Source organism: Planococcus citri, chromosome 1, assembly GCF_950023065.1.
Source record: "Planococcus citri chromosome 1, ihPlaCitr1.1, whole genome shotgun sequence".
Taxonomy (NCBI): Eukaryota; Metazoa; Arthropoda; class Insecta; order Hemiptera; family Pseudococcidae; genus Planococcus; species Planococcus citri.
Genome location: NC_088677.1, coordinates 55065497 through 55084772, shown reverse-complemented (window position 1 = coordinate 55084772; position 19276 = coordinate 55065497). Strand labels below are relative to the sequence as shown.

The 19276-nt window shown below is 33.0% G+C and overlaps 1 protein-coding gene across 2 annotated transcripts in view; it reads left to right on the top strand.

Annotated features, from left to right (window-relative positions):
* Positions 1-19276, top strand: part of bdg (bedraggled) — an 82864-nt gene that overhangs the window by 57979 nt on the left and 5609 nt on the right. For both annotated transcript variants that reach the window (XM_065346390.1, XM_065346391.1), the window contains exons 5-8: positions 13327-13466; positions 17351-17481; positions 17581-17731; positions 17979-18170. In XM_065346390.1, the coding sequence (XP_065202462.1) occupies positions 13327-13466; positions 17351-17481; positions 17581-17731; positions 17979-18170 (614 nt within the window). The remainder of the gene's footprint in view (positions 1-13326; positions 13467-17350; positions 17482-17580; positions 17732-17978; positions 18171-19276) is intronic.

Genomic DNA, 19276 nt, shown 5'->3' with positions numbered 1-19276 from the left:
TGTGGGGTGCTCAGTGTATTAGATGAGATATGGGTGTGGAGTGTGAAAGTGCATGGTGCATCGGGTGAAGAGGATATTGGACTCGATGAGATTGAGAATATGGGATGTCAAAAGTTGAAAAGTTGAGTAGGATTGTTCGAGAATGCTCGATAATGTAACGGTGATTTCAGCTGAAAGTCATTTAGTTGTTAATAATTACTAGTAGATGAGATGAGATGAGATGAGATGGGATGGGTCAAGACTCAAAGAATGGGTTTTGAAATTTTGTTTATTTGAAAGGGAAACTTGTACGTCTACTTTTAAAATGAATAGATATCGTAAATTGTATCTCATAATACTGAAAATTATAATTTTTCTGCCATAAGGTAGTCGCTTGTAACGCGGAAATGATACACATTTTTGAATTTAAATGTTTTGGCTTTTAAGTTTGAATTTTAATTACGAATTTATTTCTCCTATTTCGCTTGTTCTTTCATTACCTACTTGCGTTTTTTTTCACGACCTGAATTAATTTTCTTTCAAGTTCAATGTTACATTAACTGAATTTAGTAGAATTACAAAGGACAGAGAGATTAATAGACTCGGTTTAATTATTTTTTATTTTTTTCGTACGTGTACAAAATTTAGAGTGTTTTTCTGCAAGGGAATCCGTACAACTTTCTTCGAATACTTCAGATTGTATTTTATGATTTTACTTTTAGTGTCACTCTCGCTCGGATGAGCGATGAAAAGACAAGAATTTTTCAACACGTTATCGAAGAAATTCACGATTTATTCGCGATTTTGTCATTACTCATTAGATCTTGAAATATTGATTCCATGTGTGAAATTGTTGATTTTAATTCGTTGCCTTGAAATTCTATGTATTTGCCTTAGTATAGTACTTTTTCATGCTGAATCAGTGAAAACCAGTGAAATTTAGTGAGAACTGATGTACCTACGTACTTACAGAGAGAAATCTGTGAAAATTTTCTTCAAAATGAAATTAGTCATTCAAGTTGTACCTGGAAAATCAGTGAAAAAGCACCAAAACATGTGTAAAAAAAATAAGTGTTTAATGATGTTTCAGTAAATTTTACCGATCTTTCGGTGGATTTCACTTATCCGAATACATTTTTCCAGATGGACAAACCCCGAATTGTCATTTTTTCGAATGATCTATTTTCCGAATCCACTTTCCTTGAGCTACATTATTCCGGATACAAAAAAGTGAACAAAAGTTTGGTTTTTTGCCAAAATTGCATTCAAAATTGCATAAATGCAGAGACAGAAAAATTAGAACACCTTTTTTTTTTAAAAAAAAACTTCTCAAAAAGTCTTGTTTTTTTTCAAAATTGCAAAAAAAAACTACTTTGTGATTGTTTTACAATCATTGAATTGATTTCAAATTGATGAAAACGTAATATACTTCAATGTAAAAAATTACAAAGTCCAAGCCAAAAAAAAATTGAAAAAAACGATGTGGAAGGGAGGTGTTGAAAATATTTTAGAAGGTAGTGATTTTTTTTTTAAAGATGCCGTGGTGAAAAGGATAGTGATTTTCGGTCAACAAATTACTGTAGACACCCTGTATATTCAATGAACGATGAACTCAAAATGAACTCAAAGGAGGAATAAAAATGTCAACAAATCTTCAATAAGCGTTGTTAAATTGGGTAATTTCCAACTTTTTCAATTGAAAAGGTTGGAAATTATTCTTTAGAATAATAGGTTTCTCAAGCTTTTTTTTCAACTGATCAACTTTTCAGAATAGGCGTTGATTTTGTGTCTCCCTCCTCCCCCTATCATACTATCCTTTTCGCTTCTTTTTCTACTTTTCCTCAAAAAATCCATCATATACGAGTATTTCTTGTAATTTTGATTTTTTTTTTTTGATTTGAATTACGAAACGAGTAAAGATATAGAATTAAACTCTATGGCAATTAAACTTGACCTTTCGAGAAATGAGCGAAGGAAATTAATTTTCTTTTTTATACCAGCACATTGCATATGCCTACGAAATTATACTTTCAAATAGGTAGAGAGGTGTCCAAATACGAGATAATTTTTATTACTCGAACGTCGGACTCGGGCCTTCGTCGTCAAATACCATGTGGGTAATGTAATCTTGACCCCAACCTTTACTCGTACGTAGGTCTAGGTAGAGGTACGTGCATAAACGCATTGTTTGTTAAAAACGTATGAAAATATGCGAATATGAAGGAAAATCGAGACCAAGTTGGGTAAAAGAGAAACGTGTATTGTTCACGATTTGTGTGAGAAAGACGTATACCCGGTGTATGTACTTTAGCTAGGTAAATTATGCCTATGTTTTAATACATTAATGGGTTGGAGTACAGCCGAGGGGACATGATCGACTCGCGTGATTATAGTAAAATGAAATGAAAAAAATGGTAATTTTAAACGAGGATGTGTGTATTTAGCTGTGCGAGTTCACCTCACCGCACGACGACTTATGGTTTGGTTTTGTATATTCGTAACTTTCAGCTAATAAATCACATAAGGCATAAGGCGAACGCAAATTGATCCGGAATATATGGGATTTTGGTACAAATGCGTGACGAATACATAACGACTCTCGGCGTTCAAACCAGTTTTCTACTTTTTTTGTTTTCTTCTGTAAGATAATGGTGACGAAAATGGTTCATTTGTGTGTTAAAAAGTCATCCTCGTGTTCCGTTTATGTATTTTTCCTGCTCTTCCTCTTCATACGACTTACGAGTATATAGGTACCTATGGATTTTGTAGGTATACCAGAAAATTAGTATAATAAGGAGGAAGAGTCGATGGAGGAGGTAACTGTGCGTTCTCGAATGAGTAATGTGCCTCGTAACGCCAAAAATATTCTTCGGTACGACGACCTTAATTTTTTTTCGCGCTTCCTGTCACAACTTTACTCGTTTAATGAAAAATTACCTACACTGTGTAGGGTTAATGCGGTGGTGTATAGTCGTTATCTATAGCGCGAGAAATAATGCGAAAATGATAATACTCGGTTTCCGTTTGTGGCTCTGGCTGTGGCTCAGGCTCAGGCCCAGGCTCATCCGAGTCGAAACCGTACGTTATGTTACCTGTAGGTAGTCTTGTACCCTGCCTATGTACTTGTAACTGCAACCGATACACTCTTTATTCCACTTTTATGGATCGAGTTCATCAACTTAATTGCAAATTAACAGTTTGCCCGATTCAACGGTATACAGACTTGGCTTTGTTCTTTTACTCGTACCTAATATACGTATGTACACTTATAAGTACCTGTATCTCCTCACCTACCTCTACCTGCCTGTCTCCCGCGTGTGTGTTTATTTCCATTTCATTAATTTTTTTCCTCTTTTCTTCTGTTATTATATTTTCTCGCGCTGGAATCTTACGCTTCGCTCTTGACGTATTGTGCACATCTCTCCGGAAAGACAGACACTTCCGTAATTAATAACGTTATTATCGAAAGCTATCGCTATGCTATCGTCTTCTTCTCCTTCGAAATGGCGATAATTACCACATATACCTAGCTAATGTGCCACGCTTGAATGCATTGTTGTGTATGTGTATATTTGAAGCTGGGGAAAACAACGACAGGAATTATCGCTTGTATACGATACGAGTACGTACGTTGATTAAAATAGCCATCGTCGTTTTAAAATTCAGCAAATTAATTCGCCAACGAATATATTAAAATGGATAGCAAGGTCAACGTTGATTTTTTTTATTGTCTTGATCTTGGAACGCGCCCACCTTCACTGGCGTGATTAGATGGTCGCGCGATTATATCATCGATGTGATTATCGCGTTTAATTACTGTCGAGGAATTATTTCTGCTGTGTTGAGTATTTCGTAGGTTTATACTCGTAGGTATGTGTAGTTGGATGCATACATTTTGAAATATGTTTTCGGTATAAAAGTATGCGACTGTGTACTCGAAAGGTGTTGGAAAAATATGTAGTATTTCTAAAAGTTAAAACTTTTCAAATTTATCTATTATGAAATCGAATAGTGCAATTAGCATTGTGCATAATTTTTAAAAATCTGGTGTGGGTATTTACCGTGAGCAAGAATTCATTAAATCTGAAAAAAAAATCTTAAATACTTTTAAACAGGAAGATTGACCAATTAATGCAATTTAAAATATAGAAAAATGAAGTGCCTATATTAATTATCATACTTCATGTTAATTACGTTTAGTAGAAGCTCGTATTATGCACTTTTGGTGCCTTGAAATATGCAAAAATATACCCTAAAAACTTGATAAATGCAGAAATATGCTAATTAAACGTTTGCATGCATCTTTGTGAAGGATTTTTTCAAACTGAAGAAGAGTGAACGTTGTAAAATGACGAATCAACTGATCGAACGATCAGCTACCAGGAAAATTCTTCAACTATTGGCGACATTTTTACAGTTTGAAACGAGAAGTAGCAACAGAAAAAGTCTGAATATTAATGTTATAGGTGACGTAAGTATTTCGAGGCATTGGCTCCCTGTTAACGGTTACCTATCGACTATCGTATAGGAAATAAGAAGGGCATGACTTCTACGTAGGTACTTGAAATTGAACTTCATTTATTAAAATTTTTTGCTATTAGAATTAATGGTCAATATTATTACAATTTTTTTCTACATTTGAAATTTGGAATGATCTCCCCCTCCCCCTTTTTCTGTTTTCTTGATTCTTTCTTGATTGTTTCTACGACCTAAAACTTGTATTTGAATTCCTTCGTTATTATCCTTTCACTCGGAATGAAAATCATTTGAAAATTTCCTGATTTTGCCCTTACAGAAGAAGTGAGGGGTGAGGAACTCGACTGAAAAAAAATGTATGTGAGAAAAAAAAATCGAAAGAACCTACAAAAATAATATATCATGAAAGAAAATTCAAAGTGACGACAGGAGGAGACTGAAGAGACCCCATACAATGGATCTCCTGAGTCTCTAAATGCACTACTATCCTGATATCAATTTAATTGTAAAATTTGTAAAGTGTTGTTCTAATGTGATACATTTAGATTAATGAATTTATTATGATCAGTTCCTCAAATAAACAGATGAAAAAAAAATGAAACAAAATTTCATTTTTGGAAAATTTTTAATGATCCAAATTCGGTCCATTTCCTAAGAAAGCCAGAAAGCTAAAATTTGGAGTGTATTTGCCCTACTTTGGAGTTTTAACTTTCAAATCGATCAGTTGTCATTTCTAGTAATTTTGGAGCATCTAGTTCATTTTTGGATTTTCCGATGAAATTTTGCTTCTCACGTACAAACTTCAGTCAATCATTTATTAGTGACTATTTTGATCAATTTGGCTTCAATTTTTGAAAACCTATTTCCGTTAGTCCCATTCTAATTCTTTTTCCATTGAATAAAAACATTTATACTTGAACAAACTTTTTCAGAAATTAAGTAATTATAAAAAACGATAGCATTGGAAGCCTGAAAATGGTTCGAAATTTCCACCAGTCGATCATGAGTTTGCTTTTGCAAATGGAGTGTAAACCATGTTTTCAGAAATTTTAATTTTTTCGTGAGAACCTGAAATCAAATTTAAATTTTTCAAAATTCGTCAAAAAGTGAAAAAAAATGGAATTATAAGGCAATATTTTCTGAAAATTTATTGGAAGTGATCGTAAATAACAATATATAAAATCAGCTTTGTTGGTGAATGCATTTTTACGACTTTTGATAAATTTTTTTGAAGTAGTATTTGAATTTTTTAAAAGAAATACAAATAAACATTACAGACATGCAATTTTCTCCAAATTTCAGGTTCATCAGAAAGCAAAAAAATTGTGTCTGATAGTGTTGAGTGAAAATGACTACAGAGCTCTTCGTTTTTTTGTTGAACAATGTTTTTTCATTTTTTTTTTCATCTTCAAAAATTATGAAAGAACTTGAAAAAAAAATTTGATACGTGTGTAATTTCTGTACTTTTAAAAAGTTACCTATAATTCGAATGTAAATCGTCTAAAATGATTTTTCAACAAATTTGAAAAATGATTGAGATTTTGCTGAAAAATTGTTACGGAAGCAATTGACTTTAAGTTGAATGAATGTGCCCCATAAAGAATTTTGGACCTCTTCGTTTAAGAAGGAAGAAGCTATGAGTTTCCAAATCAAAAAAAGATTACCTGTATTTTTGAAAACCGTTTTTTACAATAATATCCCTTACTCGGTACCCGGTTTCATGAGAAATTGCGCCCCTCCTAAGATACTATTTGCATTTCTACACCTTTACAATTCAACTATGAAATCGCATATTTCAAAAATCAAAGATTTCCTGACAAACTGACTCCAAGAAATGAAAATAACGAAAATCAGTTTTATGCTAAAAAATTCGATCTTTTGTCACTGATTTTTTGGGTACTCAGCGAATTAAATTACTCTGATAAGGATTCATCAGACGAACACTTTTTTACTAATTTTCAGATTTCAGATTAAAATTTGTTTGAATGAAGTTGAGCAATCAGTCGCAGAAGTTGATAAAAATTTGACAATGAATGGTTTGAAAATTTTCGAAGAATGGATCTTTCTAGATTCTGATCCTGAGTTGGAATTTTTGAGATTTACAATTTAAAACATTTGATTTTTCATGCTTTTCCCCTTATCTATCTAATTATACTTATAATAATCGGTTGAGCAATTTTTGTGAATTTTCTTTTGCTTTCGTTTAATTTAAATCATTTTTTAGGGGGATTGAAATATTTTTCACAATAATTGAGCTATTTTGATGTCGGTTGAAAATTTATGGAGATTTTGAGATAACTTAAAAAATGTGTGGTGTTTTTATCTCGTCCATTCACATTTGACCAAATTAATCTTTCGAATTTTTTTTTTACAATGTACCTACATAATTATCTCGGTATCCTCTTTTTTGTTGAAAAATCGAGATTGCCGGTGGTACATACAATTTCCTTTCCCCTTCTTCTTCCGCTATAGTAATTTTTCTTCGATTTTTCAGTTCGTGTATGATAATTTTATATGGTAAGTTGTAAATTCTGGCAACCGTACGTTCGTGATTTTCACATTCCTCTCTAGGTGTACGTTAATTATTACCGGTCTTCTCGATCGAACGTTGAATTTCCGGCGTTGAAAAAAAATTTTTTCGAAAAAAAGAAATATATAATAACGAAACGGACTACCAATTATTTATTTCCAGTTATACTTAAAACCTAACGCTTTCAGCGAAGAATTTCAGCGCGTTAATTTGCGGAATTTAAAATTAAGGTTAATATCCCCGGACATACTGTTTTATATTCCGCCTCCGATGATTATTGTTAAATTTGATATTCATTTATCTTTTCTTTTTCTTTTTTTCCAACTCTCTCACATCACACGACGTCCTGGTGGTATCTCGTATACCTATACCGAGCAGAGGAGGGGTCGAATCGTCTCGGAATGGTCGATGAGGCCGTGTGTAATTACGTGGCAAAAAATTTCAAAGCGCATTTTTTGCTGGTCATTAACGCCGTCGAGTCGATGCGCTTGTATACGTACCTATAGGTACTCGTAAGTACACATGTGTGTGAAAAAACTATTTAATAAAAACGGTCGTATATGAGAATTATTAATTTTATTTTCAATTTTAATATATATTGCTCGAGTTGCAGAAAGAAATTGAGTAGTGTGAGTTATAACTCCTCAACAAACTCTCTTCAATTCTAAAACGTATTGTTTTCGATTATACTGACCAGAATTGAAAAACCTTGACAATAATTCGCGAACTGAAATTCTCTCGCGCCTAATTCAGATTTGCCGAATAAAGCCAATACTTTCAAAACTATCGGCAGTACGAAAATTGTTTTGAAAACAGATGCTTCGAACTTCTTTGTAAGGTTTCTCCATTGGAGCATATCTCTCTGGTAGGTATTATGAGAAAAACACGTTTTTCATGGCGATACTTTTCACATACTACACGTTGAGTTTACAAACACAGCGCATAAGGCCATTACCAAGAATCCGATCTCAATTTTAATTCACAAGTTGAACTCGACATTCATTGGTCGCAGTCTGGTACAATTTACTCTTGAGAATCAGCTGTACGAGTATATTCACAGACACAGACGCTGACTCGTGTAACGATCGACTCTCTTCGACACGCGAGCAACATTTACTTACTTACTCGTATAATATAACGAAACGATATTACTTGTATTTCAACGTTCGCATATTATATGAGAAATTGAAAAAGAAGAAATAAAACAGCTCATCTAATTAATAAACAGCTTCGCGCGACTCGTTCGTTCGTTCGAGTTTGAGGCTTCATTTAATGAAGCAATTTGCACGTGCCCTATGAACCACACCGGCTTCTAATTTTTCAACGCGTGTACCCTGTTCTCCTCCTCGACCCCATGTGGCAGCTTCAACTGAACTACTTACCGAAATGGTACAAGTCGCGAGTCTGTCTACACACTTCGCAGTACCATACCACATCTTATAGTATATTTTTTTTTATAACCATCATTTCCTCGTCGTGCCTTCTCTCAACGAACTCAATACCTAAAAGGTACGACTTTCTCGTCATCATCATCATCGTCGTATTATTATTATTATTATTATTTTATTGTGATTATTGTAACCAGTCGGGCGAATAAGAGAAGAAAATTCTCGACGCGACGTTTCTGTTTTAATTATCGCGAGTTCGTTTCGTGAAGCGCCAAAAATCTTGACGCGTTCACGCCATAACTAAATTAACAATGAGATCGATGGATATAGTGATGGCGATGGCGACTGCTGTGGTGCACCGCATGTGTATATTGAACTCGAGAGACTCAATACATATAGGTACCTATCAAACCGACTCGATTGTTGATTGCAAAGTACAAACGGCTACGCATTTGAATCAAGTCGAATGACCTTGGCAATCTGGAAATTCATTCTTGTATCTATATAGGTATACACACCTATGGTAAACCTAGGTATAGGTAATAGAATACTCGTATATAGAATCGTATTTGCGAACAATTCTCTCTCACAGACTCACAGTCGAATACAAACGATCGCGATATCGTTATTATAAGTAGTAGAAGTGTAGAACTTGTAGAAGCACACAGAACCAGAGCCTACGTCTTGTCATATCATCATCGTTTCAAATCTCATACAGAAATCAAACCTCTTTAAAGTCTCAACAATCAACAGGTTCGCGACCAGAGAGTTAGGCTACTAAATTCAAACAATTCGTTCGATTTAAAGTAGCCAATTAGAATGCGCAATATGAGACCAACGATCACTTCCTGAAACTACCTACATGGATATCTGCCGGCTACACGCACCTTTTTTTAGCATCTCGAAATCCCAAACGCGTAACGCCTTCTTCTTGATCGAAATCGAGATCTAAATAAATGGTTATGGAATTTGGTGATCTAAAATCATGTCGTGGAAACTTGAAACCAAAGTTTTTTTCGACTTAGATATCAGATTGAAATTTTAAAAATTCTCAGTAACTCGAGTCATTTTATTTAAAACAAAGAATTACAGATTTTTAAAAAATGTCAACCCCCTCCCCCTCCCCGTTTTTAGACAATGGTGAAATCTGATATTCATCTAAAAATTTGTAGAAGTGAATCAGTGAGCTCAAGTAAGTTGTATGGAGACGACTTCCCAGCCAATTTTTCCATTTCCGAAATTTTTTCCTTTTTTGAAATTTGAAATCAGGTGAAAAAAGTACATATTTGAGGTGTCTGGGCTTTGGATATGGAACTATCTGGAATGGTGGTTTTTCAGATTGGGAACCTCGAAAGTCGGTGAAATTCAAATTCTCAGCTGTCCAATTTGATTTTCACGTGTGGTTTGTCCGATTCCGATTTCGAAATTATGGAAAAAACTGAGAGAAGTCCTGAAGAGTTTAGATCGATGAAAATTGATAAAATTCGGTTTCAGAAGGTGATAATTTTAGATCAAGAAATATTTTCAGAGGCTCTTTCTGTTCGCTAAAGTGAGAAAATATAGATTTTTAAATTTTTTAAAAATTAACTAGGGAAACTGAAATTTAGGTAATGAAAATTTTGGAGCATGTTTTCTCCAAAAATTCAACTGTCATTTAAATGGAAGTTGAAAATTACCTAGAGTGGTTCTTTTGTTAAATATGTACTGCCGACAATTCGCGAAAAATCATTCTAAAAAATTATTTTTGTCATTTCTTGTAGAGAGAGGAGGAAAAGGAGCAAGTGAAGTTGTAACTGTTTTAATCAGAACTACTGATTTCGTCCAACAATATGTAATTGTTTTATTTTTTGTTCCCTAATTTAGCGAATGGTAAAAAAAAATTCGATTTTTGTGGCAGAAAGGGAGGAATTTGGAGAAGGTGGATGATTTTGGCGCTTTTTTCATGGATTATAGATATAAACTGGATTGGAAACTGGTAAAGTTTCAAATTCTTCTTTTCATCCGGACAATTTGGCTAATCAGATTCTCCACTCCTCAGCTCCCCTCCACCAGAGAAATATGATTTCTGGTTTGCTTCAATTTTTGCTTCAGATTTCCCTAAATTCTAAATTCATGCACCCAATCTAGTTTAACGTTCATATCTATGTTTTTTTTTGGGGGGGGGGGCGGGGCATTTTGAGCAATGTTTGCGCTGTTTTTACACGATTTTTATGATTACTTTTTCAATTTTTCTTCTTTTTGTAGGAATTGCAGCAATTATTTTTACAGATTTTTTGACTTTTTAATCGATTTTTGCAGCATTTTGTATTGATGAAGTTTTTTCAATTTTGTTTCAATTTGTAATAAATGTTGCCATTTTTATTTTACAAATTTTTAAGTAATTTTAAGAAATTTTGTGAATGTTTTGTGCACATTTTTAGACTTTGAAAAAACAATTTTAGCGCCTTTCCATTTTTTTTTTTTTTTTTTTAGCATTTTCTCGTTAATTTGTTTAAATTCTTTGTGAAATTTGAGCGTTTTTTCAACTTTAAAAATTTTTAATTTGACTTCAGTTTGTTGTCAATGCTACAGTTTTTGTCAATTTTGTGGTAGATAACTTTGAAAAGTACTGTGAATATTTTGTGTAATTTACTATTTTTTTCAGCCTGATTTTTTTTTAGTAATTTTATTAAATTTTCTTCTAATTTTCAGTGACTTCTTTTTAATTTTTCCGAATTTTTGTCAGATTTTAATATTTTTTTCGATTTTTTCACTGATTTTTGTGTTGTTTCACACAATTTGACGATGTTTTTCAACATTTTCCAACATTTTACAAAATCTTGGCGTTATTTTATAAATTTTTTCGCCATATTTAATGAATTTTTTGTCAATTTCCAGGGTTTTCTGTTCGTTTTTGTGGATTTTATGACTTTTAGAGAAATGTTTACCTACAGTACTTCTCGAAACCTCAAGTTGATTAATTTTTCCGCGATTTTATCCTTTTTCAATAACTTTTGTTATTTTCTTCAATTTTTCTCCTATTATTAACGGTTGACAATTGACATAAAATAAATTAATATGAAACCTACTCATTCAGAAATTAATTTTTTCCAAAATTTTTTGTCAAGCATGAGGAGAGCGTATAAGGAATTTGCCAATTTCAAGCGAATCCCTGTACATTTTTGGAATTTTTAATGAATGTTTTTTGTTAATTAAGCAATATCTTCTAATTTTTTTTTGAAAATTTTCTTCAATTTTGTAATTTTTTTTCAAGATTTAAACAATTTGGAGAAATATTGTCAATTTTTGAAATTTTATGAACTGAACATTTTCAAAAAATCGTTGCCAACTGATTACGTAATTTTTTCATCTACCTACCTTTAATGCAAAACTTTCCATAAAATCCAATTCGTAGGTATCTATGCAGGTATGTTCCAATTATGGAATGATTAAAAATAGATTTAAATCCGATGTTGTACAGGTCACCAACGACCTTCTGATTCATTCGACGCGACGTTTGGAAAAATACCAAAAACCGTTGAAATGCAACTAATTTCAAATTTCCACGTTTCAAACAGGTAGAAATTTTACGTTGGCTTCTTATTCCGATAAACGATTCCGAAAAATATCAAATCATTATAGAATTCGTGTAGGTAGATTTACCTACGTTGCATAATCTGCTAATTCTGTCGAGTACCTACCTCATTACTTGTGTTTTCCATTAATGAATCATATTCACGAGCGTATAGGTACCTAGTTGAAAATGACATTAGCATTACGGATTGTCGAGATTCATTTTCAGACTATAGGCACTAGGCAGCTACTGTAGGCACTTGTAGACCTTCAGAACTACAAAATTCTACGCCGATGCTGTTTACAATTTTGTCTTCATTATTAGCCTATACCAGTATTATATGGCACTCGTATACGAGTAGAGTAAATGTATCGCAATGCAACAACTATGCGTTGCGATTATCATCGATACAAGGCAATAAATCGAAACTGGTTTTCCCGTTAAATCGTATATCAAAGTATTCCCATGAAAGATCGTCGAGCGTTCTTTTTTCTTTCCAAAGACGAAAAAAAAATTTTAATAAGTGAAAATTAACGCGATTACGCGATACTTAGTATAGGTACTACTGTATTTAATACACCTATACAGTCATCGGGTCTCGATACGAGTACGATTCGATACAACAGACGATGATAAAAGAAAAATATTTTAATAGTTTTACGTAACTGTAAATAATCGAAGCGTCATTGGCCGAGGTTATACTTCCAGCAGTTTGTCTGCGTATTTGTATGTACGATTAATACATACTATAATGTTATGATGTGGAAAGAAGAAAAACAACGCTGAAAATATTTTCATCACGTACCAAAGACTGAGAAAGGAAAATTACACCTTGGAATTATTTTACTCGACAACTCGAGTTACTGATTACTTACTTGTGTTTCATTTACACGAACAAATTTACCGATATAACGATTAATTTCCATAAAAATACTCCACTTTTACCTCTCATCTGCTCATTTCTGGACGCAGTTTGGTGAAAATTTTTTAAACGCTGGAAAGTGGTACTATACATGTAGGTACTTAATACATATTATTTTGTGGTATTTGTTTTCGTACGTACTAATTGGTCTTCTCTGTGGTGTGGCTCTCTTCTGTGTCACCACGACCGATGTGTAATTGGTTTTTGAATTTCGGTCTTCTATTTTGTGGAATTACTTGCTCGGTTACACGGTTAAATAAACGAAATTTAATTGGTTGTGTTCTACACTATTTCATCTGGCTGTCGCAGCGCGCGGTTTATGGTTGATTGGTGAAAATTGACATTTTGATGAGTTCTTCTTTTACTTACGTGTACCTACATATATAGGTTTATGGTTTACCTAGGCTGTACGTAATTTAGTGACGAATTTTAAGCGTAATAGAGTGTAATAATTGAACGTTGTTTCGTTTTTTTCCAGAGCATATGAAATGAGCCAAGAATCGGAGAGCCCTTTGGGGCAGTGGAGTCATGGTCTTAGTTCAATGCTTGCCTGTGTCGGATGTACCCTCGGAATATTTAATATTAGCAGATTTGCCATATTTAGTATTCATTTCGGAGGTAAGATAATACATATATGTACATGTTGAATATTGATACATAGAGTTTATTATAATGAATTAACAAATGGAGGCAAATCAAAGGAAATGACCAAACTTAAGTGGTATCTACTCGTACGTTACTAATTCTTGGGATCATTCGTAAGATCATTGAAAATTTACCATATTAAAAAAAAAACGTATTCGTCTCTTTCTGAAAAAAAATTTTTCTCATAATGATTTTCCTAAGGTTTAAAGATTAGGTATACTTTTTTTTTGTACGAGTGTATAGAGATGTGTCGAGATGAGAAGTTCTGGTTTCGGGAATCGGCATTGCCTTTTTGGAATAATGTATCTTGTCGTCCTTTCATTAAAATATTTCTAACCAGCAGATAAATTTTCCGTCCAGAAGACGAAAAATCGAAAAAAAGCATCCAAAAAATTCACCATAAGGCCAGAAGCCTAGACTCAAGGTGCTGAATTTTATTCTTCGATTTTTGTTAAATTTTTGAAAATTTAAATTTTGCCTATTTTTTTACGAAAAAATCTAAATTTGATGATGTTGAGGAGGAAAGCTGAAATTGGGTTTATATTCTATTTCCGGCACCCCGAATCAATTTCCGCAGCTTCTGACAGGTTCTTGAATGCATTTTTTTCGAAAACAATCGCTGGAGAAAATTTTTGGAGATTTTTAAAATTTGGACTTTAATTGATCAAAAGAGTCACAGAGACGGTTAATTCCGGTTTATGTTCGGCTCTTTCTACGAGTATGATCATTTTTTCCCAAATTGGAAAGTTCGAGAACTTCTCGAAATCATTATTAATTAACTTGGAAGTTCAAAAATAGAGCATAAGCCAAATTCCAGCTTTTTACTCGTATACGTTGTCGCATTTGTGAACGACGAATTACTCATCTCCCCTCCCACTCCCTAATCATTGGAGAAAATTTTGGATTTGAACTAATTTTGAAAGTTTGTCCAAGTGCTCTCCGCACCATCCTTCTAAATATTCATTGAAGAAAATTTTGGATCTGAATTAATTCTGAAAGTTTATCCAAGTGCTCTCAAGTTCGATTAATTATTCTTAATTATACGAGCTGAATTGTATTTGAGCCTTTTTTCCAAAAATTTGTCGAAGGCTCTACAATAGCTCGAAACCTCCACTAATCGTTTAAAAGGTCGAAAATAAAAATTCTCGTAACACTGAAATCCAGCTTTATATGCAAACGTGTTAAAGCAAAAAAAAAATTTCTTCACTTTTTTTCGAAAATAATCACTGAAATAAGATTTGAACCAGTAGGGACGATTTTGAAAATTAATGCCCAATTCGATTGAAATGGTCTCAAAAGACAGTTAATCCGAGCTTATAGAAACGCTGAATTTCATTTCAGCCATTTTTGAGGAATTTTTTTAATTTGAACATCCAAAATTCCGCTAGAAGTTCTAGAACCGCTCAAAATCATCATCAATCGATTCGGGAAGTTTTTTAAATAAATTACGCAGTAAATTTCAATTTTCCACTTAACATTGAATAAATTTTGATTGGTTTATGGAAATAAGCCAAGTATAATTTCCAAAAATGTGCCAAAAATTGAAAAATGAAATTCTGCATTTAAAATTTGGCCATGGCCATGCGTGGGAGTTTTGAATGCGGCTCATTTTCGACCAGTTCAAAAAAACTTTCTGATTGTGTCAATCAAAAATTCATCGAATTTAATAATAAATTTTTTGAATTTTTACATGGAAATTTATTCATGTTTTTAGTTTTGAGAATGAGTTGCCGACTTTTTAATTTCATACGAAAAGCTCGATTTATTGAACTCCCTTGAAAGTTGAAATGCATTCTTCTTCAAAATTATTTTTCTTTATTTTTTTCTTGAAATGGGTATATTTCTTTTTACCGTTACTTTTTATGATAAGTCGAGGTTTCTTGGTGAAAAAGGGAACTTTCAATGTTTAACTAAATCGTCGAAACATCGCGAAGAAGTGAAAATTGGGGTAATTTAGCTCTCTGAGCCCAAATGTAGCGTCGAAAAAAAGCTTTTAACCAAACATGGCCATCACTAAAACGAGAAATGTGTCGAAGGACTTTTTTAAAAAATTATTCAGAGCTATCTTCGCTCAAAAGTGCTTGAAATTGGCATAAGTATAAGTGAAGAATACATTGGGAAATATTTGCAAATAATTTCAGCATATAATTCACAAAGGGAGATGATCAGATTCGAAATTTCAAAGTCGATTTTTAAAGTTGATAAAGCTATATAAAATTTTCAAAAAATTATGTGACATTTGCGCTGGAAACCTTTACTGGCCATGCCAAATTTTATGCTCGTATTTTCCCAAGAAATATCTGAAATGGTACCAACGGTGTGAACTTCTTCGTATTTTGAGACCATCTTCTCCTTCCTCTCACTTCCCTCGGAGAAAATTTGAGGATTGCGTCGAAAGGCTTCAAAATGATCTCTTACCATCGTAAAAAGGGATTGAAAGGAAAATTGAAGAAATAGACTTAATCCGATTCGTTTTTTTTTAGGTTCTTTAATAGGCCAGATTTTTCTAATACCTATTTTTTTTCAATTATTTACTTTTTTGAAATTCCAATGATCTCATGCAACGAAAAACTTTTGAAAACCGATTAAATTATCATTATCATTTTATATGAAATATCTAAAACGTTGGAACAATTTCCGGATGAAAACTTGAAAATTGATGAAGTGTGATACCTACTCGTATTTGATCGAAACATAGACGAATTCGCCAATTTTTCAGACTAGTTACTTTCTTGAACAGAAAAGAGAATTTGGCGGGGAAAATCCATCAGGACTCAAACAGTAAAGGTTATCAATAATCAAGTTCCATTGATTTTTATTCATCCAAGGCTAAGTCCTCTCACCCTTGAGTGCATCCTGGAATAAATTGTTGCTAATTATGTTTACTCTTAAAATGATTTGAAATCGTGTCAAAGTCGTTAGATGATCATGAAAGTTATTTTAAAATTGGAAGAAATTGTTTGGAAATATTTTATAAATTATTTTTCAATTATTTGAAAAGCTGTAGAAATTTTTTAAAAGCATGATAAACGTTTCTGCGATGGATTTAAAAAGTGAATCGAAGGATTGAAAAATGTAGGTATTAAATTAAGAAGAATTCGTTCGGACTAATGGAAGTTTTATCATGTTTCATAGAAAAAATTGAAATGTAAGTGAAGTATCAGGAAAAAATGAATTAAACTTGTTGAATTACATAGGTACAAATGAAAATCTTTAAACTGCAAAAGTATGCATAAGGAAAAATTATTGAATATTGATGTGATACCTACCTATTGAAATTATTGAAAAAGTTTTTGAAATACTACTTTTGATAAGTTTGAAATTCAGGCCTGTGACGTGATCTCTTTTCAAAAAATTGAGGAGGAAAAAAGGACAACTTTCCAAAATTTCTGAAATGTCGCTGAAAGTTCTAATTTTGAAAATTTTAAACAATTTTGTCAACATTTCTTTAACATTGGTAATTTGAACGTTCGCCATAAATTGAGTGATCTATGTTCATTGACTGGATTACGTGTTCGAAAATTATGAATTAATTTTCAAAAATTATCTCTCATTTCTTTTTCTCAGTTGCTTTTCATTTTTAGACACACAAAACTGACTCAATGAATTGAGAAATTTTAAACGAACACGTTTTTAATTTTTATTCCTTTGCAACTTTATAAGCTTTCGATCAGAAAATTCTCATCGGGGAACGGGGATCTAAATAGTAATTGTTCGAGTCTAGCCCATGGTACCCAATTCGCCTTCGTGAATTATATTTTTTGTCTATCCATTTACCTTCTTAACTTCTACGAGTATTTTTCGATTTACAAAATTCTCTACTTTGTATTTATTCAATTTTGTATTTTTTTTTTCAGCCAATTTCATACTACAGTTTTTGGTACTAACGGTGTTAATCGGTATTCCATTGTTTACATTTCATATCTCATTGGGACAATTACTAGGCACCGGAGTTCTAAATATGTGGCATATCTCACCTATTTTTAAGGTAAAGTATACAATAATCGTGATTTTAAAATTACTCATTTTCTGACTCTCTGTGTACGTATTTTTCCTTGAAACTAATTTTTTTTCTCTCTGTTTGTAGGGCATCGGCGTAGCATTGCTACTATCTCAGGCATTTATTGGTATTTATAGTATAATCGGAGTATCGTGGATGTTCGTCTACTTCAAAGATTCGTTCATTTCGAAGCAAGACGTTTACAGGTGGGCGGAACCTCTTGAACTTTACGTTGAAGGTAAGAACTAGCATCGCACCGGTAATGTACATGCGTGCATTTTATTCACATCCGCGTGACCTAATTTAAATTTATTATACGGTGCAAAAATCACGAGGATGCACTTTGTTATACTGGTATACAGACGTACCTGCACTCGTCCGTCGTCCATTCATTTTTTTTCTAAATGCGTATCCTAGCTCTTATAGCTTATGATGATGCTTCGGACATTACTAACTCGATATATCTCATTTCTTTTCTCCCGCAGACGGCGTTAGAACTATGAAGTACAACAATGGTAGCTATAAAATCGAGCAAACAGTACCGGATTACTTCAGCGGTGTCGTGCTGCAGCGTAGAAACGTACTGAAACAAGACGACGATCTCATGAACGTTAAATTTTCAGTTGCATTTAATTTGGCCATCGTTTGGATCATAATTTTTTTATCATTAAGTAAAGGTGAGTTGATTTTCGAGCCAAGTTGGCTCATTTAGTTGATTGGCAACCCGTATACGAATATGGTTTTCGGCGATATGATGCACACACAACCTATACCTACCTAGCTACCTAGCTACCTATAGTAATCGATTAAGATATCCTAGGTACACATTGTTACACACTGTGTAACAAAACGTGCACCCAAAAGCTTACCTAATAAATTGTGTAATTATTATCCATCGGTATATAGAAAAGATATAAGGCTGGCTCGATATTGTACGATGCATTAATATTTCAAATGCGTAACAAAATCACATCTATGCACGAATTTACGTCATCGTATGGTATACAACAACTAGTTTCTCGTGTATATCTTACCTTACCTATTACCTATTACCTCTACTACCTGGACCTACCTCAGAGACGATCGAATATAGCACCGTTGTTTTTTCTTTCTTTTATTTCAACGTTCTATTTTATACCGGTTACCGGTTTTATTAATGCAGAATAATATTTTAAAGATTCAGAAAACTTTGTATCTGTTCAGAATGATTGTGAGACACGTCTAGAGAATTTTTACTTTACTCGTGTATCGCTGTAGCCTACGTTGAAATGAAACGAAAGCTCGAGTTGTGTTTTGTGTTTTGTTGGCGTAATGATTGGAATTGTGAATTAGGTTTCGAAAGTGCATTCGGTTGAGATTTTGAATGTAGGTATTTTATCTGCATGAAATGAAGGTTTTCAATAATGATTTTACGTAGTTAACGTGTAGTAGGTGGAAATAATAGAGCTCTAATTGACGAATGAAGCGAAAAAAGGTCTTCTCAGGTGCGTTGAAATTGCGACTAGATCATTAGTATTCTGGTACCTATTCGAGTTACAAATTGAAAGTAGGTAAACCATTAAAATTCATTAGAGAAAGAATCGATAACGTTTCAATTTTTGAAAAAAAGAGTTTTGAACTTTGAATGTTGTTGATGTTGTCGTAAGATGAGTGCATAATTTATTATTTCTTTCAGATATTATTGAAAAAAACGTTATAGTCTAAATAGGTATAGGTAAATTAAATTGGGGAAAAAAATGAAAAATTGCATAAAATCGGTACTGAAATGAGAGAAAAAAAATCC